The sequence below is a fragment of the Andrographis paniculata genome, unplaced genomic scaffold (assembly GCF_009805555.1).
Source record: "Andrographis paniculata isolate CXL003 unplaced genomic scaffold, ASM980555v1 Contig60END, whole genome shotgun sequence".
NCBI classification, from domain to species: domain Eukaryota; kingdom Viridiplantae; phylum Streptophyta; class Magnoliopsida; order Lamiales; family Acanthaceae; genus Andrographis; species Andrographis paniculata.
The window spans coordinates 4,967,407-4,995,262 of NW_026137596.1; the positions used below are offsets into that span (position 1 = coordinate 4,967,407).

The window sequence follows — 27,856 nt, forward strand, 5'->3', positions numbered from 1 at the left end:
CAATAATATACAAATTATAAGAGTTTTTTTTTAAGAGTAATAATTATTTGTTTGTCTCATCGTATATCATAATAATATTTTGAGAAATTATTATTTTTGTTTTAATATAATCAAAATTCATCGATTTTGGTTTAAAAATAAAAAAAAATCATTAATCTTAGTTCTAATATAATCAAAACTCATATTTTTTGTTCCAATATTACCAAAATTTATATTTTTTTTGTCCCAATATAATTAAAATTTATATTTTTTTGTCTCAATATAACCAAAACTCATCGCTTCTAGTCTCACTTTCATTCCACCAACAAAAAATGCTGACGTAGATTTAACGGAGCTGACCAACGAAAAATGCCGATATGGACTTAACGGGCCGACATAGCAGATAACCTGGAATGAACACGACCGTATATTATCTAACTCGTCCGTATTTCTACAAGTCAGCATCCCCAGTCATAATACACGGCCGTGTAGCAGTCTTACGGCCATGTTCCCGGGCTGTGTACACACAAGGCCATGTGTCTACATGAACACGGTCGTATTCATCTGAACAGACAATTTCTGTGAGTCAACACGGCTTTGTTTAATGGTACACACAGCCGTGTTAAAGTTTTACAGCCATGTACTCAGGTTGTATTGTTGCACGACTGTGTATACTTGAACATGGTTGTGTTAAGTCGTTTGATTCTATTATCTCTCTTGTATCTGACACGGTCATGTATTATTCCATTAAGGCCGTGTATCTTTCTGTTTGGAGCTTAAAATTTAATATTTTGGATTTATTTTTTTTTGAAATTTGTATAATGAATTTAAAAAAATAAAATTATTAAATATTAAATATTACCCATTTTTTAAGTTTGAATTAAAATTAGTAAGAATAATATAAACAACCTTTAAATTACTTTAAGGAATAGTACATACTTAAAATAAATAAAAAAAAATCATTACATACTAAAAACAAAATACAAGAAAAAAAAACACAAAGCTACTCGTCCTCATTTCCGCTTGGATGATCTACAAACAAAGCATCTCAATCAATTATGACATCGTTGTATTCCGGTGTAGGAGCATGAGAAGCGTCATCGTTTGGTGGAACATAAATAAAGAGATGCTGAAAAATACGCGAATATGAAAATCTCATCTCCAACCGCATACCGTCCATCTGGCGATGCACCTCCATCTGCAAATCGTCCATACGGCGATGCATATCTATGTGTTAGTCATCAATGACTGACCTGTCGATGGGCATGGTATCCTAAACCATGTCGTGCGGCTTATCACCCTCTGGCGCGCCCTGATCACCGGGAAGCTGATCACCCCATCTACTGGTCCATTAACCCTATCAACTAATACATATTTATCTACTCCTCCCCTCGCCACCTTCCTAATCATACCCATCATCTGCAACGTCTGAAAACCACAAGGCTGCGTGACACATATCGGATCCTCAATATCTTCCTCTAAAAGCCGAAGGCCCTTTGCCAGTCGAGTAACATACGGACCAAGAGAAATTTTCCTCAAACAGGCGTCCTCGAACTGATGTATCATAGATTAAGCAAGCATAAAACCCAAATTTATAAGTTGATGCTTTAGCATACTCCAAAGATAGCATAAATCAATATTTGAAAGCCCCGATTGGAAAGTGAGTGAACTAAAATATAATGTATATACCGTAGTGGCGGGTACTGAAGAGTCAATGCCTTAGAACGTGCAGAATTGTAAGCCATTTCAGTGCTAATTTGGGACCAGTACACGGCAGATTGAATATGCATAAGAATAGGCAAGGCTTTGAAGTAATCCGATTCCTCAAAGTCCTGATTATATAAACCCATTATCGGCTAGTGATCTCGAAAACATCTTTCCCAATAACCTAAACGTCAAAGTCTTAGGTTTATAGTTCACCAATCCATAATCAAGAGTTGACATAAACTCCAAACTTAAATTTCTATAACTAGGCTCTACAATCCCAAAAAAACGAACCCACGCCTCAACCGAAACTAAAGTCTCTACCTCTTCCCTCATTTCAAAAATAGACAAAACATTCCAATCGATATGCTTACTCTTTGAAAAATGATCTACTCCTAAATCTTTTATATCATTCCGCGTTTTCTAATTCACCAAAACTTAAGACATCATCTTTCGTCTCCACCTGCGAAATAGTTGTTGAAGAATTTGCATCTGTTCGAACTCTCTTAGCCTTACCATTTCTCCTAGGCATTATTATTCTACATTAAATATAAAATCCAAACCAAAAATTTATTTTGCTCAAAATATCCATGAAAAACAACAAAAAAAATAAAATCAAATAATATATATCTTCAAGCAAAAATCATTCTAACAAAATATAATATAATCCGATACTTAAAAAAAACAAAAATATAACAGTAATAAACATAAAAAATTATCAACTAAATGAGAAGAAAGAAAATTTACGGAAAAAAATAGATATATCCACACATTACCTTTGAGTCGAACAAAGAAATCTCAATTTTAACTTCCCTAAATAGACGCCGCCCGCCCTCGTCCGCCGACTGATCCATCATCGCCGTTGCTGGAAAAGGTAAAAATGCGAAAGAAAATAAAAATGGGTCTCTGTGCATTCGACCAGAAGAAAAGTTTAAAAACTTCTAATCAAATCAACCACGGCCGTATAGTAATTTAATACGGTTGTATACTAATTTAACACGGTCGTGTACCTGTCAAAATATTTGAAAAATCGTGGTACACTGCCGTGTACCTAAATTTACACGGCCATGTATCAAAACGGCTGACTTAAACGACCATGTGAAACCCTAATTATTCCTTGAACTATGTGCCTAAACACGGCAGTGTATCTCTCTGGACAGCTGTCAAATCAATACGCCCGTGTTTATAAAGCAACTCGGCCATTTAACTTTCTGTAAATCGCTGGTATCAAGTGTCGAATTACACACACCGTGTTCACATAGCACACGACCGTGTAAGTCTTAGAATAATCATTTTCCAATTTTTTAACACGAACGTCATGTACATACTTTTACACGGCCGCGTAATTCTCGGTAAATCTGGATATCTAGTGTCAAATTATACACGGCCGTGTACATCTCTGTTTTCCTGTTGTACACTCTCATTGCATATCTTTACAATCTAGTATTCAGAAATTCATAAAATTACAATAATAATAATAATAATAATAATAATAATAATAATAATAATAATAATAATAATAATAATAAATTCAATGAAAATAGTATCTAATATTTTTAATTTTCCAATCCCATTACAACCAAAATATCATCCATACCGAACAATCTCAAAACATGTCCAAGCATTACAATCTATCAGAACATGACAATCAATTTTAAGAAATCTCCAAAATCAATACGTTCTTGTCATCTTCCACGTAACGTTCCAATATGACTCAGGTTTACGTATTTTCTCGGGCCAAATTTCGTTTCCTCACCTATTGTATAGAAATTCAAAGATTATTCATAAAAAGTTGTATATACAAACATAATTACTTCAAAATTATACCGTTAATTTTGTTGTGTGGGCTTGTACCCTTTGCGGCTCCTCATGTTTAACGAATGGAAGCTCTTGTGCAGGAATATCACTTGTTTGAAATAATAACCCTTCAGTAGCTTGCTTAATTCTTGCATTGAAATTTGATTCATACAACTGAGTTTTACTCTGTTGACAACCTCTAAGTGTATGACCGATAAGACTACAAAATTTACAAGTTATTCATCTTCTCTGTTTCGAAAAATTATTATTATCTCATTTTTGTCTTCTTGTGTATCCCTTCTCCATAATCTCATCGGAGTCACACCTTCTTGTTGTTTTAGGCCGGCCAACAGAGCATTTTATGATAGATGGAAATGGTAGAGGCAATCCAGTTTTCGGCCACAATTGTGCTCCATTCATGGGGCCAATCGAATATGAATAAACCCTTTTAAAGGTCTCAACATTATATACTTCGTCAACAAAGTCCGTTGGATCTAGTTCTTATCCGCATATGACACTCATTCCATGACGACAAGGAATCCCACATAAATATCATTTTCTACACCCACATGACTTCTTCAAAATGTCAACTACAAACTTGTTTCCATCGGAACAACCCACGTCATAGGTCCAATCATTGGCTTTAATCGGTACACATGATGAAACTTCTTGAATGATTTTTCCATGATCTTCACTATTTTGGGGCAAAACTGCATATTCTCTAAATTTTGAAGTGTCATTTCCCTTCGCTTTGCAAGCCGTAACAATAGATATCTCCTAATCCATTCCAACATAAGAAATATTGACATTTCTCTTGCATCCAATATAATATTGTTGAAAGATTCACACAAAATGTTCAAAATCATATCACACTTTGAAAATGTGGCAAAATACGACATTTACCATTGTGAATGTGGTTTGTCGGCCAATCAATCTACATATCTTCCATCCAACTTTTGAATCTCCTTCGTAGCATCCTCGAACTCGGGAACAGTTGTTGCATCTGCTGTCATTCAAATAAGTCGTTTGTATGCAAGTCCCTTTAACCCAGTACTTTTCATATTACCGTAAACATGTTGTATACAAAATCTTTTTTCTAATCCGGGAAATTTTTTTTCCATAACAGACACAAGTCTTTTCTATTTGTCTGATACGAAGGTATATGACTCATCATGTTCTATAGTTGGATAATCTTTCAACAGCATGAAAAACCATTCACTTATCTCACTTGTCTCATTCCCAACAACAACATAAGCCAAATAAAATAATTCATTATTAGGATTAATTGAAATCGCAGATAAAAATATACCTTGACATGGACCCTTCAAATGACATCCATCGACCCCAATCATAGGTTGAGGACCGGATTGAAATCAGAGAATGAGCAATTTCAAACATATATAATATTTGCTAAATCTTCGTCATCCATTCATAAACTCACATTCCAACTCCATCAAGACATGTGATCCCATATTCAATTACCACAATGCTTCGACATAATTTCATAACTTTTCATATTGTTACTCCGCATCACCATCAATTGCTTTAAGTATTTTTTTTTTTTTTTTGGTCCTATATGCTTATTGATATGATACATTGCATCTAATATCTTTGAAAATATCCACTCTAAATCCTTTCACACATCTTGAAGGGTCTGATTGAAACAACAATTTGTATTTTTTGGCAAGCTAGGAAGACTTTACATTCTTGACATTCAAATCACACATACAGTCATGCTTTAATTGATAGATTCTGAGTTAATATGTTGATTGATCGCTCACTTTCAAAGCATTGATTCTCCAATTACAAACTAAAATTGATCACTTTTAGTCTCATGATAGTTAAGACTGAACAAAGCCGTGTTAACATGAATACAGTCTTGATGGATTACTTAAAAAGGTGATTAAGGCAACAACATACCGGTATTGTTGTGTTTATTACCCTACTCTGAACATGGTTGTGTTCATGTCGCTCTTCATGGTTGTGTTCATGTCACCGGTATTAATATTTTAAAAATTAACAATAAAAAATATAAAATTAATATATATTTTTAATTATCATAATTTTAGTAAAAAAATTTTAAAAATAGAAAAAAATAGATTTAATTATTATAATTCATAATTCATAATTTAAAATATAAAAATAAAAATATTATTTTAAAAATTATAATATTTTAATTAGAAAAATTTTAAAACGACATTAATAATTTATTCGGATATTTTATCTCCTTATCGGGTCCGATAGGTTTCGGATGGATCCCGAATCCGATCCAATTTGAATCCGATTAAAATAATAATATTACAATTATATATATATATATATATAAAGTATTAGAAAAGATTTGGTTTAATATAATGTTGTAAAAAAAAAAATACACATTAATAGAAAAAACTGTAGAATAATACTACCTCCGTCCCACATACCGTGTTAATGCTGGAGACACGGTATTTTAGGAGGGGTGTAATTAGTAGATAATTAAGAATGTATTAGTGAAAATAATTATCCTATAATATAAATAATTATAAAATAAGATTAAAATAACTAATTAGTCTAATTAAAATTAAAAAAAATAAATTAAAAAGTTTAAAATGAGATTAAAGTCTGTAATCATTTTCCAAAAAAAAAAGTGATATGGTATGTGGGACGGACAGAAACGGCAACATGGACATGGTACGTGGGACAAAATGAGTAAAATTTTTAAGGCAAAAAATTTAAAATGAAAAGATAAATAACTTAAAAACCAAAGAAAATGAAAAAATAGGATTTTTATGAACTACATAGTGTTTTCGACTCTTTAGAAATTTTGAATCAATATGTTGGAAATAACCGTAAAACAACCTGCTCGATTGAATGATTTTGGTTCAACTATGTATGCCTTGGTATATTTTGACACACTTGGTTGTGTTTGTTTGAGGAATTGAATTTTAAATATGCTATTCATCTCTTCTTTTTTTTTTTTCAAAAACATCAAATCAAACACCTATTTTTTTATATTATATTAAAATTAATTTTACATTCAAAATTACATTAAAACCTATTTATATCACGTTATACAGCTATTCAAATTCAAAATATTTACTATTCAAATTCCAACTCAAAATTCAAACCCCCAAACAACACCCTAATAGAAAGCATTTTCTTCAGCTATAGCCGACGGTTGAGCAACTCTGATCGAGCGCTCTTGCGCCGAAGATGAACGGGGCTAAGCGATCTGCCGAAGCTGTGGGATGTAAAAATACATCAATTGATTATTCCTCTCCGTTCGTATCTATCAACCTAAATCTTTTGGCGAAATAGTCGATTCAAAACTACAAAAATAGGTGGATTAAAATTATGCATGACAAAAGATGAATTTTTTGTTTGAAAGTAATATTTGGATCTTTGTTTCAAAATATGCACATCATTCTTTAATTGACTTGAGGTGAATTTTCAAAGATAAAAGAGAAGAAAAATATATTAGACTTAAAGGAAAAATTAATAGCTAAGAGCTTTTACTAAAAAAGAATTTATGTATTATAATCCGATATTATTTTATATTATGCAAATTTTTATTGATCAAGTCATGTTTGTTAGATTGCTCATTTTATTGAAATTTTAATGAATTATATTATAACTTTTCTTCTTTCTTTTTCTACTTTTTTGTTTATTTTAATGGGGAATTTAAAAGAAACGATGTGTTTGTATGACAATTTTTTTAAGATTTCTATTATTCATTATTTTTTTTAAAAAAAATATCAATCGACTACTAATTTTTTTTTATATTTTATATTAAAAAATAATTTTTTATTAAAATATCGTATTATGACCTATTTATATCATATTATATAACAATTATAATTTAAGATTTTTATTATTTAAATATCAATTCAAAATTCAAATTCACGAACAAAGACACTATTTATTGATGGGATTCTTGAGAGAAAATTGTTCGATCAATTCGAGTGGCATTCAATCTTGTGTTTTTGTACTAGTGTACATTCCGTTGTTTTTTTTTATATATAATTTATATGATAATTTATAAAATAATATTAATCTCTCCGTTCACGAATTAATATCCTACTTTTTTATTTGGAATATCTAACAATTATTGTTCTAGTTTTTTGTTTAAACACAAATTATATATTTTTACAGTCCATTTATTTATTATTTTTAATCTCTATTATACAATTAATGACAAATTTGTTAATTCATAACAAAAAGACAATCACCTAAAAAATTGTGCAAATATACTTTAGAACAATAAAAATTGGACAAAAAAAGTATATTTTTATTAAAATAATATAAATTCAATAGTATTAATTTAAATTTAAAATTCAAAAGAAACATATCTATATTCAGCATATATTTATATCATACTTAAATATTTTTCCATTTCTAAAATCAATTAAAAACTTTAAACCAACATATATTAATATCATACTTAAATATTTCCCCATTTCTAAAATCAATTTAAAACTTTAAACCAAGTCTATAATTATGAATAATACTATTAGGTGTGTTTTTTTGAGGATTCGTCAATTTTTTTTTTTTTTTTAAATCAAATAAAATGCTTATTTTTTATTTATTATATTATACTAAAATTTAAATTTTAGATTCAAAATATTATATTAATACTTATTTATATCAAATCATATAATTATTCTAATTCAAAAATTTTACTACTTCCTCCATCTCATAACAAAGTATCAATTTTTCTATTTTAGTCCGTCCCATAACAAAGTATCTATTTCCCTTTTTAGTAACTGTACTATCTAACTAACATTACAAATACCTTTATAACTTACAATATATTACACAAATGTCATTACCTTTATATCACACATACTAACAAGATTATTTTAGTCATTTCTACTTTATTCATACTATATCCCAATATAATAGTAATATTTTTAAAACTACGTGCAAAAAACAAATGAATATTTAATTTTGGGACGGAGGGAATATTAAAATCACAACTCAAAATCCAAGTATGAACAAACACGCCCTTAAGGTTGTCTGTCGTTAGCCAAATCATACACACATTCTCATGTGCATCCCACATTGTCTTTATCCACTTTTCTTGTGAAAACTAATAAACGACGCCGTTAAGGCTTACAATTCAAAAACAAAGTGGAAAATGATACGTTTCCAGCATATGATATAATTTACAGATATTTATATTTATTCCTTTCTCTCTCATTCTTACCCCCTCTCTCTTTCTCTCTCTGCCCACCATAATCATTATTCTCCACCATTTCTGCATCCCCTCCTTCTTACCTAAAACAAATCCGAAGGGTGGTCTGATTCCGCCATTTTCGCCCCCCCCTTTTCTGCGTTCTTTCCGCTTCTCGATCAGCAATCTTGGTTGACCAAAATTATTCTTACAAGGTATGTTGTAGCTCTTTGACCCAATGGAAATAGGTTTTGATTGTTTTAACCGGTCCAAGACGACGTCATCTGTAATCTTAATCTGAATTGAAGTTTTGAATTTAGATCGGTTCGAAAATGTTAGGGCTGAAGTACCTATTAGGAATGCTCCGCCGGTTTTCTTACATTTCGATGTCTGTAAGTGGTTTTGGAAGGTCAGATCTGATGTGGATTTTTGTTTGAATCGTAGAAAAAAGGTCGAGAGGGGAAAATGTCGTTTATTGGAACGCAGCAGAAATGCAAGGCCTGTGAGAAGACAGTTTATCCGGTGGAGCTTTTGTCTGCTGATGGAATCAGCTATCACAAGTCTTGTTTTAAATGTTCCCATTGCAAAGGAACCCTCAAGGTCTATATAGTTTTATTTATTTATTTATTTATATAATTTATTATTATTTTTCAACAATTGGATCCATGTTTTTTATGATCATTGTTATTGTTCATCTGTGGTGTGTGGTGTGTGATCTTTATTAGTTATGGGATTTTGATGATTAATTACTTCATGACATTTTGTTTGGATTTAGTGGTTGAGTTGCAATGTAGTGTAATTGGATTTCTTGTTTTTTGATGATCTCATTTGAATGAACTTCTTTCTTTGAAGAATTTTGATTTACTTCGAATCTTTGAAGTTTGTGGTTAGAATATTGAGGTGATTATATCTAAGGTGTTGAATGATTATTCTTGTTAAGAAGTGACTATGATTTAGTAATGTGTAGTGAAAATTTGGTGTGGAATGTAGGAAATTTTTTTGTTTTATTCTTGATGAAAATTAGATATAATTTGTCATTCCTAATTTTAAATGCATTTTATAAGGGTATGTGTTTGTTTTTTATTTCAAATAAAAAATTCTACTATTCATCATTTACAATTTTCAATAAAAATACACAATTTCTTATCACAAAATATTATATCAAAATATTAGTTATACCAAAACTCAAATCACCATCCCAATTTCAAATCAGCACCAACCAAACCCTCAAGGGTGTGTTTTTTTTGGAGGTTCGGATTTTGTGTTTGGGTTTTGAATAGTAACATTTTAAATTGGAATAACTATTTGGTGTGATATTTTAAATGTAAAATTAATTTTTACTATAATACGTATGCATTTGATTTAATGTTTTGAAGGGAATTGAGATTTTGGAATAATAGTAGAAATCATCTAAAATTCCCCAAACAAGCACAAACATACATATATATCTATGTATATATGTGTGTGTACTTATCACAAGTCAATCCATCATGTGTGCAACAATGGAAGATAGAGTCTCCAACTTCAAGTGAAGACAAAAAAAAAAATCCGAGTGAAGGCAATTGATAGTTTAAAACATTAGGATTAGCTAGGGGGTCAGGAAATAAATAGGTGAGTTCATAATCATGTGGTAAATTTACGATTATTGCTTTTGTTAACATAGTAGCTAAATAATCCGAACACATTACATAAGAGTAAATATTGTATGATTGTTAAATTTTCCACTATCTTCTCCGTTCCTCATTGTAATAACACAATGTTGGTTCACAATCATTAACATCTTCACCATCACGAACAACAATCAGCCGAAGAACACTGCAATTGATTGTTTATGAGCTTTACTTATTCCTATGATAGTAATAACTTAGAAACATATGATAGAAATCCCTTAAGAGAGGAAAGCTTACTCGCTTATGATGTAATAACACTAAGGAGCTAGCCATACACGATCAAGTTCCCGATGTTTTTGGTTGATTTATTTCCTACATTTTCGGCTAACAATGGTTTTACCTCAGTTGAGCAATTACTCGTCGATGGAGGGCGTGCTGTACTGTAAGCCTCACTATGAGCAGCTCTTCAAAGAGACCGGAAGTTTCAGCAAGAACTTCCAATCCCGTACGTTTGCATATGTTATGATGCAAAGCCTTTTATTTCCCTCTCTTCTCAAGAGATCTTATCCTTTTTTGGGATTATTGATTGTTTATTTAATTTTATTTTTATTTTGTTTTTTTCTCTGCAGCTGTGAAGTCAGCTGAAAAGTTAACTCCAGAGCTGGTGAAATTTCATGTTATTTTGGTTGGTTTGCATGTTTTACTATGTCCTTACAGCCTCTGATTTTCATCTTTGTTGCAAATTTCAGACAAGATCGCCGAGCAAAGCTGCCGGAATGTTTTCTGGGACGCAAGATAAATGTGCTACATGTGGCAAAACAGCTTATCCGCTGGAAAAGGTATTGTTACTAACTACATGTGGTTTGTCTATACATTTACGCCTGAAGCCCCAAAGTTATCACTTGAAGTTTACGTCAATTTCCAAATTTAAAATTAGAATTGGAAAGCAGAGTTGGAATTTTTGCAAATAAAAGAATAACTACGAAGGAAGTTCGTATGGGCTTGTTAACTTTGTCTGTGTGTGTTTTCAATGTTTTTGAGGCGAAATAATTGTGATATTTTGAATGAAAAATGGACGTTGGACAAGTTTTTCTTTTTTATTTTTTTTCTTTTGGCCGGGGAAAATTGCTAGGTTGGATCTTTAAAAATTGGAAGAAAAAAAACACATAGGGTTAATAGAGATCTTAGATCTCTATTAACCCTAACTGTAGAAACTTATAATAGGGAGAATGATGGTTTTAATTTAATGGAATTATATTGATTTGATAATGATTTAATTATCTAAATTAATATAATCTTATAAAAAAAATAATTCTGAAGTTGCTAGAAGCATGAAGGTTGAAGTTATTACCAACATCTGTAATCTCTCGACTTTATTTTTTATTTCATAAAGAGAATTAAAAGATGTGCACCCCTTGTTTTGTTCATGAACCTCAAAGACTTTGTTTAGTGTAATTTGTATATATGCACTTTCCCTATACTTGATTTTATTAGATCACGCGAATGATCCCATGACAATGCATACACCAAAATGTGAAGAAAAATGCATGAAATTTTATACGGCATAGATCAGGCACATAATCGACCAGGTTAAAAAATCTACCTCACATTAATTGAAAGCAGTGCTATATACTGTTTCTGATTTGCTGTGCAAGAATTTCATGTCTACTTAGTCGTGGAGAACTGTTCGACCCTTGTTTGTTTCTCTATATATGTTCATCCTCGATCTCACAGAAATGGTTGTTGCATAACCGGGGCTTTATTAATGCTGTTGAGATATTTTAGATAGACAGTTTTAAATTTAGGGTGTATTTGTTTGGGGATTGGATTTTAAATCATCCTATTTTTTCCCCCCCAAAAACATCATATCAAACATCTATTTTTTATTTTTTATATTATACTAAAAATCAATTTTGCATTTAAAACATCACATCAACACCTATTTATATTACATTATACAATTATTCAAATTCAAAATTTTTACTATTCAAATCCCAACTCAAAATCCAAACCCCCAAACAAACACACCCTTAGTAGATTTATATTTAGATTTGATTTTAATTCTTATCCATAGATTAGATTACTTAGATTTGAGTCTATCGAGTCTGATTTGTATTGCTTATATATAGGCTCATTATTTTGATAATACAATTTTATTATTTTCCTCCAAAATTTCTAACATATGCAATTTTTAAAATATTTTTTTGGCGTATTGATTCAGGTGACGGTGGAAAACCAAAGCTACCACAAGTCTTGTTTCAAGTGTTCGCATGGCGGGTGCTCGTTAAGTCCTTCGAACTATGCAGCATTAGACGGCATCCTATACTGCAAACCTCACTTTTCGCAGCTCTTCAAGGAGAAGGGGAGCTACAATCATTTAATCAAGTCGGCATCAATGAAGCGACCGACTGCTGCTGCTGCCGCCATTGTTCCGGATTCCTGATCAATTGGTTTCTTGATTTGCCTATATCTGTTCTTGATTACTCACTTGTGTGTGGTGTGATTTATTTGATAATCTTCTTCTGGTTGATCTTGATCTTGATCTTAGATCTTTTTCTAATATATTGATGTGGGAAGTAAAAATGTGTCTTGCCCATGTAATATTCTTTCAGTTGGTGTGTTTTGATCACATGCAATTTATGGGATCTTCGACTAAAATGTTGCTGTTATTTTTCATGCTGAGGTTTTGGGATCGTCAAATTTATTTTGATTCGCTAATGTTATGTAACTTTGGTTGGTTATGGAGATTCAAGAAATGATGATATTATAATACTAAAGTGGGTATGTAAAAAGATAACGTAGGAGTATTATATTCTCATTATTGCAATTTAAATTACTATTTTTATTATTTGTCTATTTTGTTTAAAAGTATTATTTTTTTATTATAATAAAAATAATTATACTAATTTTAAAATATTGTTCAATTTTTATATTAATTATAAATATATTATTACATATATATTTGATTTATATATAAATACAAATAACAAAAATATTAAAATTATTTTATATACTTTTAATAATTCATAAATTGTTTTTTTAATCTATTAAAAAATTCGAAAGGAGCCTTTGGATTAAAACGGAGGTAGTAATAAATTTATTATTGAGTTAATAAAAAAATAGTGGAACAATTAAAAAATTATGGTAAAATTATTGTAATAAATTTATTATTGAATTAATAAAATAATAGTGGAACAATTAAAAAATAATGGTAAAAATTATTTTTATTTATTAGAATAAAAGTAATAAAAATGTGGGTGCTAGTAATATATTTATTAAATCTCATTTAACTTATTCAAATACTTTTCAAAATACTTTTATTTTATATTACAATTGATCAATATAATATTCTCTCGGTTTCAATTCAAAGTATTTTTTTTACTATTTTCATCTGTCTACTTAAAAATATATTTTTCCTATTTTAGTAAAAAAAATTATAAATTAATACCAAAATACCCTTGACTTTTACTTAAATTACAAATATACAATTACACATACAATTACTTAAAATGTCATAATATGAAGAACGATTCGCCCTCAAATCAACTCGAGCTTCATCTCCATCAGAGTTGTTATCGGAGAAGGGAACCAAGTGTTTGAACGTTGAAGATATCCGAAGTGTATATGGCCGGGAAGATGGAGGCGATAGGCATTCGGGTTGATTTTCTCCACAATCTCAAAAAGGCTGATCTTTTGGGATTTCAGCTTATTGTATTCATGAAGAGGGAAGTGATCTTTAGTCAAAACAGGCCATACAAAATCATCAACCTTAAATTGCACTTCACAGCGTTTGAAATCCGTGATAACCTTGTACTTGGAATTTGAGGCCTCTACGTGGAGGTGCATCATAGCATGAATTTGTTGGAATTCAACAATTAGATCTGCAGCACGAAAGTCAGTAGGAATGGTGGAAGGTATCCTTAGGAGATCTATAGGGGCCCGCATAACCACCCAAGACTTCTATTAGATGCCTGATTATGAGCGAACTCTGCAAGACATAGTTTGGTATCCCAAGTCTTCAAATTATCCCCAACCAAGCAATGCAGCAAATTGCTCAGAAAATGGTTAACAACCTTTGTTTGTCCATCGCTTTGAGGGTGGTAAGCGCTGCTAAAATGTAACTCCGCGTAGGCTATGCGCCATAAGGTCCGCCAAAAGTGCCGAAGAAACCTGGAGTCTTTGTCTGAAACAATGGATAAAGGTAAACCGTACAAACGAAATACCTCACGGAAGAAGAAGGTCGCAATGTGCACGACGTCGGATGATCGCTTGCATCGAATGAAGTAGACTATCTTAGAGAAGCGATCAATGATGACGAAGATAGAGTCATGATGGCGTTGTGTGAGAGGGAGCCCCAGAATAAAATCCATGCTGATGGTAGCCCCATGGTTGTGGAGGAACTAGTAGCGGCTGTTATAGTCCCGCATTAGAGGTGGTGCCCTTCAAAACCTGGCATATTCTGATGAGAGACAAAACAACTGACATTGGGGCAAATCATAGGCCAAAAAAACTGATGAGATACCAATTCAATCGAGTGGTTGCGGCCAACATGGCCAACGCCGTGCACTTCAGAAATATTTTTCAACCGTAAACTGCAAGCAGGAATACACAAACAAATGCCCCTAAATAGACATCTATCGACCATGGTATATAATAATCCTCGTAAGCTGCATGATGTAAAATGGATAATATACGACCAAAAAAAGAGTGAGTGGCATAAAGATCGCAAAAGATATCAAAGCCAAGTACCTCCACATGCATGTCGGATAATAAGGAAAAACATCTACTAAGAGCATTTGTCACCTTGTTGTCCGTTCCAACATGATGACGGACAACATTCATAAATTGATGAAGGTACGATGTCCACTTTGCGTGGTGTGTTGAGAGGAAGTCTTGAGTGGCCAAGTGTTTGAGGACCTCATGGTTCGTGTAGAGAACAAACTCCCAATGAAATAAATAATGACGCCAATAAACAGCATGCACAAAAGCATAGAATTCAAGATCATAAGTGTTGTAACGTGAACGGGGGCCTGTAACCTTTTCACTAAGAAAGGCCACAACATGGCCTGCTTGGGTGAGAACAACACCAATACTGATCTTGGAGGCATCCGTACACAATTCAAATGGAGAGGTAAAATCTGAAAATGGAAAGAGAGGTGCGCTTGTGAGGGGAAACTTAATCTCTCGAAAAACGGCATTAGTCCGTGGAGTCCAAGTGAAGGTTTGACCATGCACAAGTGTCCGTAAGAGAAGCAACAATAGAGTTGAAATTCCGAATGAAACATCGATAGAAAAAGGCGAGCCTATGGAAGCCACGAACCTCGGTGAAGGTTGTGGAGGTCGGCCAATCCCGAATAGTTGCAATCTTTGACTTATCAACACCAAGTCCAGTAGAAGAAATCCAATAACCCAAGAAAATTACCTAATATATTAATAAGGTGCACTTCGAAGGGGAGACATAAAAATGTTCCATCCGCAATATTTGTAGAACATCTCCAAGATAGGACAAATGTTCAGTGTCGGACTTGCTGTAAATCAAAATATCATCGAAATAAACCACGACACAGGAACCAATGAGTGGTTGTAATGTCTAGTTCATGACTTGTATAAACGTACTCAAAGGGTGTGTTTGTTTGGGGAGTTGGATTTTGAGTTGGGATTTGAATAGTAAAAATTTTGAATTTGAATAGTTGTATGATGTGATATAAATAGGTGTTGATGTTGAATGTAAAATTGATTTTTAGTATAATATAAAAAATAAAAAATAGGTGTTTGATTTGATGTTTTTGGGGGGAAAAAATTGGATGAATAGTATAAATCAAATCCAATCCCCCAAACAAACACACCCAAAAAGGCCTTCACATGTCTTTTAAGTGGTTTTCCTCTCATCAGGCGAATTCTAATTTGATGACAACCACTACGAAGATTAAGGTTGCAAAAATGATAGCTCCAGCTAGTTGATCAAGAAGGTCATCCAAGCACGGAATAGGGAAACTGCAATGCATAAATGATCTTATTGATTGTCCTGATATCAACACACATATGTCACTCCCCCAATTTCTTTGGAATAAACAAAGTAGGAATTGCACAAGGGCTCAAATTATGTCGAATGAGTCTCTTTTGTAATAAATCTTCCACCTAGCGACGTAATTCATCATGCTCGGTAGGGCTAATGCGATAGTAAAGATGGGGTGTGGTGGATGCCGGTGTGAATGGGGTGCTAGCGCGGAGAAGCATCTACCGCTCCAAGGCAACCACACGTTGGTGCACTTCAGAGACCAATGAGGGGAAGAGAAGGTTGAGCGCATCTTGAATTGCGATGCGTAAGCCCCCTATATACTGAAAAGTCTATTCTTCCCCAGGTTTAAACAAATTCGATTGGGAAAGGAGTTGATCTGGGGCCTTGCTTCAAATTTTGTTAGTGTTGGTACAAGAGACATGTGTAATTGAAAGACAAGAATTCGGACTTCAAATATTTAACGAATTTCTCCCAAGAAGTAACATGAGGTTTTCCGCGGTGTTGACGAGTTGTCTTAAACTGGGACTATCAAGATGCAACATAACCGTGAAGGCGGGTGGCAACGAGAGCGACACGGCGGTCCTGTGAGACGGATTTGAAGTCTAGCACCTCCTCGATGGAACACAACCAATCGAGAAAATCGTTAGTGTGTAGCTAGTGTTCTGTGAAATTATGGCAGATCCAATTTAAATTTTTTCTCCCATCGGCGACTTTTGTCAAACTCACGGTGTCAGTGTCCAACCAAAGTAGCAAAAGGATTGTCAGCAGAGGCCTCATCGTCCGAGGTAAGATCTGGATTGTTCTGGGTACTGGGAGCAATGATGCGGGCATGGTGGAGCATCACGGAACAAGGCGGGAGCGTCCATCGTCCGTGCCTAGAGAAGCTGTATGACAACCCCTAGTTGTTGAGTAAGTTCATCCAAACGTTGGACGATAACATCTTCACGATGCGGATCACGGCGTGGCGGCATGATGGAATCACAAAGGCTGGCTAACTGATACCAGCTGATGTAGCCGATGAGGGGAGGATGAAGATACACAATCTTTATTACTTCAGAAAGAAAATTGTTTTGATCCTCATCTCCTAATTACATATCGTCAATATAAATAAGAGTAGTTTCCCAAAAATAACTATTAAGTCTATATAAAAGCAATTAGACTAAATTAAAGCAATTAAATTCAATGTCTTATTAAATCCGCAATTTAGTGGAAACTAATTTTTCCAAAAATCGAATCGCGGCATCACCTCCATCAGCTCTGCACATATTTATGAAAGTTTTGGAAACAAAAATGCAGCTTGAGTTGATTAATCGTTCTAACAACATTAGTAAGGGAGCATCTAATTTTTAAAAAGTATGATAAAAAAATACTTAGTCAAATACATTAAGATCATTAACAAATGAGGTAAAAAAAATAAAAATATTTGATTTTCACACTCTGGTAATTTAAAATATATCTTAGTTTAGATTTGCATGTTATCCATGAAGGCTTCAACTTCATGTCAAATCTTGCTCCAATTTGTGGAATACATTCTTAGATCGAAAAATCAATATTACCTTAACAACAAAAAATAAATATGACCTCAAAATTATATTTTAACATATTACCTAGATTTATCTGACAAATGAAAAAATTGCATATTTTTTTATCAAATCCGTTCCAAATAACAAGATAAATATAAAAGATCGATCAATCATAGCATAAATATTTTTTTTACCTTAAAGACAACACAATACAATTGTACTAATAACATTCAATAAATTCAGTAATATTTGAACGGTAACAATCAAAAACAACAATGAATTAATATGATCAATCATATTTTGTCTATTTGAGAACATGCAAGTTGAAAGAACGGATGGAACATCAAGCAACATTCGCCCCCACATCTCTTCCTATTTCTTTTCTTCTTTCTTCCCCATTTTTTTTACTTTTTTCCATATTTTATTCTTTTATTTTCCTTGTTACTTCTTTACCCCAATTCTATTGTTGTCAGTAGCAATCGCTCCTTCTTCTTTATTTTCCTCGCAAAGCAAAACTCATTGGCGAAGAAAGTTGCGAAGGAATAAGCATCATCGTTATTTACTTGCTCGCTAATTTGGATCCGAGAAACAATTTTCTCGCAACTTTTTTTGAAAGAATTTTGGCGTGGGAACAATTCCTTTGCAAATAAATAAATTTATTTTTTTCGAGGGAATTCATTCCCTCGCAAACTTCACCTTTGCAAAAGAATAAATTCCCTCGCAAAATTTATTTTTCGTAATTAAAAATTTGCGAGGAAATTTATTCATTCGCAAAAATTCATCGCAAACCATTTTACAAATTATCCCACCAGTAATTTATTCCGAACTCCTATCTTTGTCTCAAACAACTACAAATTAACAATATAAATTCATTTTAAATTCGTTCATATGTCCCAAAGAATTATATACTAACAATACAAAAAGTCATTCCAACAACAATCTAAATAGTAAATACCATGAAATACAAAATAAACTCCGTCCCTAATACTATACGATAATATAAAATAACCCAACTATTCCGTCAATTCAAAAAAAAAAAAAAAAAAACACCCAAAGTGAACGAAACATTGAGCAAATATCGCCCATTACAGTTAACCGTTGTGTTTCTTTTTTGTTAGGATATCCGGCTCGATAATAATAGTTTGATAAGCCATATCTCAACGTCATAAACTAATAAAGCTGCATATGTTCCTCGGTTGGACCGTCTCGAGCCTTCATCTGCGCCACCCGCAGGACTGCTCATTTGGGTTGTTCGGCACCATTCACAAGACCAATGTATTTTATCCCAAATAATATTTTGAGGGTAACCATAACGTAAACTTGGAAAGTTGTATCATCTCTTAATATTTTGTCAAATTTAGCAATATTGTTTTACAGTTAAGCGTTGTGTTTTTTTTTTTTTTTTTTTAAATATCCGACTCAATAACAATAGTTTGATAAGCCCTATCCCAATGTCTTTAAACTTATACACAATTCATTTATAGTAAACTTTACCCTACTATAATTTTATTACTTTTACTTTAACAAATAATAATTAAATTGTCACTATTTTTTTTTACTTATTCCACTATTTTTTATGAACCATTTTAATAAATTTATCATAGTATCCCCATTTTACTTTTTACATACCTCATTTTAATATTAAATTATTATTAATATTTAGGCTCAATGCCCAAACAAACTTACACCATTTTACCGGACGAAAAAGAATATAATAAATAATTAGTGATGTGACTCACAATTTTTTTTTTTTTTTTAATCTGATTTTTTTTTATTTGAAGTGGATATCACCGTTCATCTTCATCTTCATCTTCATCTCGAGACTCCTATAGTTTTAAGGTGAAATGTAATAAACTAGGATGACAAATAATCATTTGAGGTGGAATCTCCGCATATTTTTTTTTAAATAAATAATAATTAATTTGTTACTATTTTTTTTGTTCCATATTTTTTAATCAATCATTTTAATAAATTTATCATAGTATCATCACTTTATTTTTTATATACTTTATTTTTTATATACATAACTTTAATATTAAAAATATCATTATTTTTAAATTTTAATGTCCAAACAAATAGATATAATTAGTGATGGGACCAATATATAAAAAAAATTTTGAACTTTTTCTCTTTGAAGTGGGCCCACCACTTCATGTTCATCTTGAAATTCCAATAGTATTAAAGTAAAATATAATAAACTGATTAGAATAAAAAATTATCATTGAAGTGTTATATCCACACTTAAATTTTTTTATAAAGAAGACACATACCATAATTAAAATAAAAAAATAAGCCCACACAAAAAAATATAAAAAAAAAATAAAAATGAATTCCACACTAAAAAAATTTAAATATTATTTAATTAATTAAAAAATCAAATAAAATTTAATTATATGTTTTATGGGGTGGAACCTTTCATCTAAAAATAAAAAATAGAATCTGAAGAGCAACATGTGACATATAAGAATCAAGGGTAAATATATATGTATGAGCAAAAGCAGTGACTTGAAGATCAACGGCTTCATTATCAAACTCGAGACCCTGTCTTTTCCGTTGACGGTTTTTCGGTGCAACAGCTCTCCTTTCCAAGGTCAAAAAATCAACGGACTTGGAAATGATTGGTGTAAGTTAGGCAGCTTCAAAGTTATTTGCGACCTCTTTTTCTCTCTCTAGCATGGCTGTGTGTTTTAAATACATATATATATATATACACGGACGCATTTAAAATTATACACAATTTTATTTTTTAAACACGGCCGTGTTGAAATTAAAATTAAAAAAATAAATATAATTATTACATGTTTAAACAGTGACCAATTTTGTTTTTCAGAAAAAAACAAAATGATTCAATTTTTTTCTTCATTTCCATACTCCCGCTTATTTAATTTCTTTCCATGTCTATTTTATTAATTATTGTTCCTAAATTAGTGTTATTTTCAATTCCAAAGCCAATCCATAGCAGTCCCGTATTTTTTTTTTCTTTTCTTTTTTTTTTTTTTTTTTTTTTTTATACATTTTTCCTTTCATTTTTACATATTTCATACCATATTCCAATAAGTAATTTTTCATTACAATTAAAAGCGTTAATTTTTGTGTGAGAATAGCTCAGATACCTTTTTGAGTAGGCTAATGAATCCAAATTACGTCGAGTTTGACAAGCCCAATTCACTCAGGCATCATCTATGAAATTTTAACACGTCCAGTGTGACTTCGACGAATCTCATATACTATGCAATTGAGAAATTGCAAGTTACCTTTTCCGGCCAGCACCAACATGTTGAAGGACAAAGGAATTGCCGGTGAAACTTCAATACCGCATGTGTCCGGGAGGTATGGAAAGAATAGTGAGGATTCCGACCACTATTTTACAGGATCATATCCAGGAGGAGATCCAAGCAACACTCTACTCTACGGGTCGGCTTTGACCTTTTCCGGTAGGCTACGGAGTCTTAAAGCCCACAATGCGCAAATAATTCTTATGGATAAAGGACGAGAAAATGCATAAAGGCGAGGCACCGACGGCTAGCCCCGAAAGCATTGAAAATACTCTTCGGAGAAGGCAATGCAAGGGGCACAGCCGGATCACCTCCGGTATTACTCTAATATGTCAATGTGACCTTACTAGCCAAAGAAAACGAATATAGGAGCCTCCCGGACGAGGTTGTGGCTGCAGGACCTAGGCAGTCATCAGGGTAAGCCATTTCAGAGCTGACTTCACATCAAAGACATCCGAGAAGCTAACAAGTATGTATTGCCTAAGTCCCAATGACACAACAATCCTTGTCCGACGGAATAAGCGTACCTCCGAACACATTATGTGGGGTAGCCCCGCCATCTCCGTTAGCAATGGCGATTGCGTAGGACTCTAGTCTGACAGCTCCGGCTATGCCGTGTCCGCTCAAAGGGCAGGTGATCGTTACGTCCACGTCAGCTATTTTAACTTTTAAATGATGAGACTAAAATTGATTGAAATGTTTGTATTAGAATCAAAATTGATGAATTTTTTATATCCAAAATTAATTAATTTTAGTTATATTGAAACTAAAATTGATTTTTTTCCAAAAAACACTGTTCCGATGTAATAAAATCAAAAGACATACGATTAAAAGGTACTCCTAAAATGTATTTGAAAAAATCACTTATCGATTCAACAAAATCCAATATAAACAGGAAGACAAAAGGCCAGTTGAAAAGTCGATCCAAAAGGAATATAAATATATTTATTTATTTATTGAGAAAAAATTAATATATATATATATATATATCTTTGAATATATCCAATATGATATAGCATTTGAAAAAAGGTAAAATAGAGGCATAGCTTCAAACACACCTTTACTAAAACAGAGTAAAACTAACAAGTATGCAACATACAAAGGAAACTTTTAAGAAAAAAAAAAGAGAAGAAAAGAAAACAGTCGCAGGATGTGTGTTGCGAATTAAAATCATGGAAGGAAAGAAAAAAATACATCTTATAAATTAAAATCATGGAAGAGACAGTTGAACAACAAACATATTAAAGCTGTATGTATTTGCTATATAACTAACTAATTCATGTCATGAAGCTATACTCGCAGGATGTGTTGTACCCAATTCAAATCCTTAATTCCCTCAAAACAATTTAGTCAAAAAAAAAAAAAAGCAAAAAATGACTTATCTTTTAAGAAGAACACAAATCTGGGAAGAATCAAGGTCCTTCAGAGTTCTCTTATTGAAACTTCTACTCTGGAACTAATCCTGTGTTTGTTTGTGAGTTTGTGTCGAAACCTCACATCTCAGCTTGCTGAAATACATGCACCGACTGCACAAATACGAGTCACACGAATTAGCATCCATCGCTTGGTTTTGCACCTTATCATGTTGCACGTTAGATGGATGTAGCAGCCGGTGCTTCCCGACTGATCCTGCTTTCATTTACTGCGCTTTTTGGCTTCGCTGTAGAGGATGACGCCAAACACTGTTAAAGTATAGCCGAGCATCCCTGTAACTGAGACGGGATTCCTGAAGATCAATATGGACACTACCACAGCTACAGCACCTTTTGCATTCCCAAGGACCTGTAATGATTGCCAATGATGAATGCAATCGACGTGGCAAAAATTAATTTCATATTGTTGCAAGAACAGCACGAGAAATGATCCCTAATCACAATCGAAACATAGCCATGTATGTTATCCAAAAAAGAAAATGCTAGGCAGTGTGATCGACATCTTTAGTTTATGTCAGCAGTGTGATCGACATCTTTAGTTTATGTCAGCAGTTTAATCTTTTTGATTGTCGATTTTGTTTTTTCCCCAAGTACACAGCCACTCTTAAAAAATTCATATCACATTTTTGCAATAACAACATGAGAAATGACACCTCATCCCAATTGAAACCCAAAAAAGACAAAAAACTAGGTAGAGTGTTGACATCTAGTTTGAGGCAGCAGTTTAACCTTTTACAACATCAATTTTTTTCCAAGTACACAGCCACTTATTACAAAATTAGATTCTCATTTTCAAAATAACAGCCTGAGAAATGATAGTTCATCCCATTTAAAACATAACCATGTACCCAAAAGAAAGTGCTAGGTAGAGGGATCGTCATCTTTAGATTGGGTCAGAAGTTTACTATTTTTCATTTTCAATTTCTTTCCAAGTACATGGCCATTCATTCAAGGAAATTCACAAACTGAAACCATAACCCAGTAAACATTAAAGATTCTAAGACCTAGTCCATTTTCATTAAAATATATGAAACTTTCATTCTTTGAGTTTGTTATCATTCCGTGACACTAATAACCCTATCAAATGTTAATAAGGTGTCCAAGGAGCAATATCTAATTAGGTCTATCTATTAGCAGTTAGAGATGTGATAATCAGATTGACGAGTGTTTATCAAATATTGCAGTATCTAATTAGGTCAATCTATTACTATTATTCATGTCAATATCCCTATTCTGAGGCAATTTAGATATAAGAGTTCATCTTGGTCCATTTTACGATTCCATATATTGGGATGCTTCTATCTCTAGTATTTTTTTTTTTTATGGAAACCAAAATCAATGAAAAATAAAGATAGAATAGAAGAAGTTAGAATCGAAGAAGAACCAAGAAGTACCTGAAGTGTTAGAGCACTGGTGTGCTTTGTTACCAAAAAATTGGTCAAATTAACAAAATATGCGAGTGCAGAATTGAACAGCAGCAACCAGATAATTCTGATATCTTCCCTTGCTAATGCCATGGTGATACCAACGACATTTTCCTCCATATAAAGCGTCGCAGGAAGAAGCAATACAACGGCTATAGGAGCCATGTATAGGAGCAGATTCATTGAATTCAACTTTTCCCTAAAATAAACAGTAGAAGAAGTTTCAGGTACCATTTCATTGTGCTGCCAAAGAAATAAAATCCTACGTGATACTACTAGAGTAAACAATCGAGGAAAACTTAGGAGCCTTACGCCTCAGACGAAAGTAAAATCCCCTGAACGACAGATTTTAGTGCCCTTGCAGCTGTTGCACTCACACACATGATGAATCCAAACAAATGGAAACTGGGCTCGCCCTAACATCAACAGGAGGACGAGAATCAGAAATAAAGCATTTTAATTTCTAGAATCAGACATATTTGCAGTAGTTCTTTTCCTATCATATCATTCTATCAATCAGCTCTACAATATAAAACTAACTTATAAATTAATCCATCCATCATCACTCCATGACCCTACAAATATGAACAGATAAACCCGTAAACTCATCTTCCAATATATCAAAATCTATAATTCTCCATCCACATAAATCTTGAATTTTGTTAAATGACCACATCACCTAAACAGTGGGTAAACTGATAAAATGGTTGTCATCCTGATATATAATTTATATTTAACCACTTCAAAACACTCCCTTACGAGCTTCGGAAGCATAGTATTCTCTTCCGGATACAATACACGTTATGAAAACAAAGAAGCACGATGGCAGAGTAATAAAATTACATTTCTTTAAAAGAGAAGTGATTATTTAACACATTCAGCTCAGCATAAAAATAAATTAATAAATAGAAACTAGTTCATCAATATGTGAGGAAAAAGGAACAAAGTCTAGGGCAGCAAAATATGAGATTCTCCACAAAATTCACAGAAATTGATCAGATTAAATCCTAACAGCAAGAAGGCAACAAAACAAATAAATGAATACTTAAGCAGAGTGACATACCCCACTGGCAATGACGACGCCAGTGACGACCGGAATCAATGTGATGTAAGTCAGCCAGGCCTCCCTCTTGAGCGTCATCAAGTAGGCAAAAACAGCCGTGAAGAACGGCGTGGTGGCGCCGATGGCCTGATTGAAGCTAACGGGCAAATACTTGAGCGAAATGTTGCCGCTGACGACCGAGGCGCAGAAAATCATGCTGAGAGCGGTAATCTTCATGAACTGAACCCTAGATCTTATCGTCTGCATCGGAACCATCTTCATCCAGGCGATGGCGATGTAGCTGAGCAAGGAGCAGGCCGTCATGTGGCACATGGTGAGGAAAATCGGGTATTTGAATCCGTAATTGCTCAGCAAATACTTGTTGAGCAGAAGAACCCCAATGTTGGATGAATACCACGCCGTCACCAGCCCGATCGTGAACATCCGTCCCGAAGACGAAGACGAAGGCTTGGCCGCGGACATCCTTGCTTCCTTCCTTCCTTCCTTCCTTTCACTCGAATCAATTATATTCACCAACGACAACAAAAATAAAAATTCACGTGGGAAATTATACTATCAGGGTGTATAAATTAGAAAATGAAATCGCCGAAGAGGAGGGAGGGATTAAATTATCCAATCCATGGATGAAAAATTTAGGGATTAGAGAGGCAGAAGGGATCTGAGGAGACGAATTTAGTCATGGAATCCCAGATCAGATCAGATCACATATTGGAGAAAGAAATCCAAATTCGGTGAGAGAGAGGGGCATCGATTAGCATTAGCATGGAAAGGGTGAGGATAGAATGTGCGTGGGGGTGGGGTGGGGTGGGGTAGGAGGTGGAAGAGAGCGTCGTTGCCGTATTTGAGGAGGAAGAGCCGAGAGAAAGAAAATTCGTTTGCAGGCAGGCAGAATGCAAATCGTGTTGGGTTGGGGCCGGAAAAACTCTCTCTCTCTCCCCCTACTATTATTATTATTATTATTATTATTATTATATTCAATTAAATTTTTTTTTAAAATAGGACTAGTAATATTAAAACTAAACAATAATTCTTTTGTTTATTTTCTAAGCAAAGGCTTTTTTTTTTTTTTTTTTTTCTTTTTTTTGGCTAAATCCTCGACAAGTGAATTTGGAAAAGTCGCAGTTTGAATCTATAACAGTCATAAGTTCACTTCTCACACCCCGTCATTTTTTACTGGACAAGACTTTCTTCATCCTATTTATTCTGGTAATACAATATAAAAACTTAATAATATAATGCAAACTATTATTTTTTTTATTAATTAACAATTTTTAATATTTAATATAAAAAATATATTAATAACATAAATGATTTGTTGTTCTATGCGGAACATAATTTGAAGAGCACACATTTTTTTCATATGTTTAATAAAAAATATACTAAAATACTCCTGTTTGTTTCGTGGTTTGATTTGAAAAAAATATTTTTATGTGAAAATAGAAAATTAATTGTACAATAATATAAAAATAATAAGTATGTATAGTATATTATTTTTTTTATTTTTTAAGGAAATATTTTGAAAATTGTTTGAAAAAGAAACAAATCCTACATTTGTCTCATAATAGTTGATATTAGTGGCATGAAATCTTAAAATAATAGTTTAGTAAATTAATAACGGTAAGTTATAATATTATGTTATTATTTTTTTAATATAATTGATGATTTTGATATTTTTAAAATAAAAATTTATATATATAATTAAAAATTAAAATATATATTTAAATATTTTAATCACTATTATTTCAATAAAATATATAAAATATGTATATTGTTTTGTAAAAAATAGATTTTTAATCATATAATTATATAGAAATATTTTTATTTATTTATAATTGATATAAATTAATTTTATTAAAAAAATAAAGATTTTTAATTATTGATAAGGATATTTATTTATTGTGGATAGATTAAAAAAAAAAAAAAGAAAGAAAAAAAAAAAAGAACAAGTCATAGTTATATTGTAACCGAGAAGGAAGAAACAAATATCGTTCGAATCGCCTAGGGAGATGATAGATCAAATTCAGTCAAGATTGGGGGAAAGAGTGGGATTTAATTTATATCTAAAATTGGATTGGGTTTGGGTTGGTTCCGGTTTTTGGTCGGAGTGAAACAACAACTCAACAATCTTCTTTTGTTTCTGATGGACCATCATAGTTATATTCAAGGGCATAAACAAAAGTGAGGAACATGTTAGCATCATCGCCCTTTATACGTGTAATTTACCATATAGTTATTGCACACAAAACATATAAAAAATAAAAAGTAAACATATATGCAGACACGATAAACAACACTAAGTTGCAGCATATCAGTAAACAACACCAAGTTGTAATACATCTGTTTATTTCCAAAGTTAACACAACCAAATAATCAAACTTTAGATATAACATAATCAATATCAACAGAAGCATGTGATATAAAGTTACAAATCAAAAACAAATTTTTCAAAGGTAATATAAGGTAATCACGCAATTTCCTACACAGAATCAGTAGTAGCAAAACTATTTTTTACCATAAACATATTACCCACTACCTAATTCTCTATAGTCATATTCGCTTCATCACATTGTTAGTTTCTAAAATTTTTTTTAGGATGTGGACACTAATTAATAACATGATTTGAATTCTCACAATTATAGCACTTTGTATTCTTTTTCTTAGATTTATTTTTTCTTTTACTCTTATTCTTTTGATTTTTGAATATTTTTAAATTATGTGACATACTTTTAACTAACAGAACTTCATCAACCGTTTGTTTTTCCTTTTCATTAATCTACCATTCTAATTCTTTACTCTTTAATCTATCAATGACTGCTTAAAGAATTATTTAATATCTTGAACAAGTTTAATAAAAAGTTTATGATTTTCATCTATTGA

General features: G+C 32.3%; 2 protein-coding genes across 2 annotated transcripts; one reads left to right on the forward strand and one right to left on the reverse strand.

Annotated features, from left to right (window-relative positions):
* The first annotated feature begins 8,648 nt into the window (after positions 1 to 8,648).
* Positions 8,649 to 12,983, forward strand: LOC127260105 (LIM domain-containing protein WLIM2b-like). Its single transcript, XM_051287783.1, has 6 exons — positions 8,649 to 8,847; positions 9,077 to 9,232; positions 10,648 to 10,747; positions 10,872 to 10,906; positions 10,992 to 11,081; positions 12,464 to 12,983. The coding sequence occupies exons 2-6, from the start codon at positions 9,098 to 9,100 to the stop codon at positions 12,683 to 12,685; spliced, it is 582 nt and encodes a 193-aa protein (XP_051143740.1). The 5' UTR covers positions 8,649 to 8,847; positions 9,077 to 9,097; the 3' UTR covers positions 12,686 to 12,983.
* Positions 12,984 to 22,211: 9,228 nt separating this feature from the next.
* Positions 22,212 to 25,878, reverse strand: LOC127260180 (probable sugar phosphate/phosphate translocator At3g11320). Its single transcript, XM_051287881.1, has 4 exons — positions 24,980 to 25,878; positions 24,229 to 24,332; positions 23,887 to 24,115; positions 22,212 to 22,841 (listed from the first exon to the last, which is right to left on the reverse strand). The coding sequence occupies exons 1-4, from the start codon at positions 25,439 to 25,441 to the stop codon at positions 22,695 to 22,697; spliced, it is 942 nt and encodes a 313-aa protein (XP_051143838.1). The 5' UTR covers positions 25,442 to 25,878; the 3' UTR covers positions 22,212 to 22,694.
* Positions 25,879 to 27,856: the final 1,978 nt, after the last annotated feature.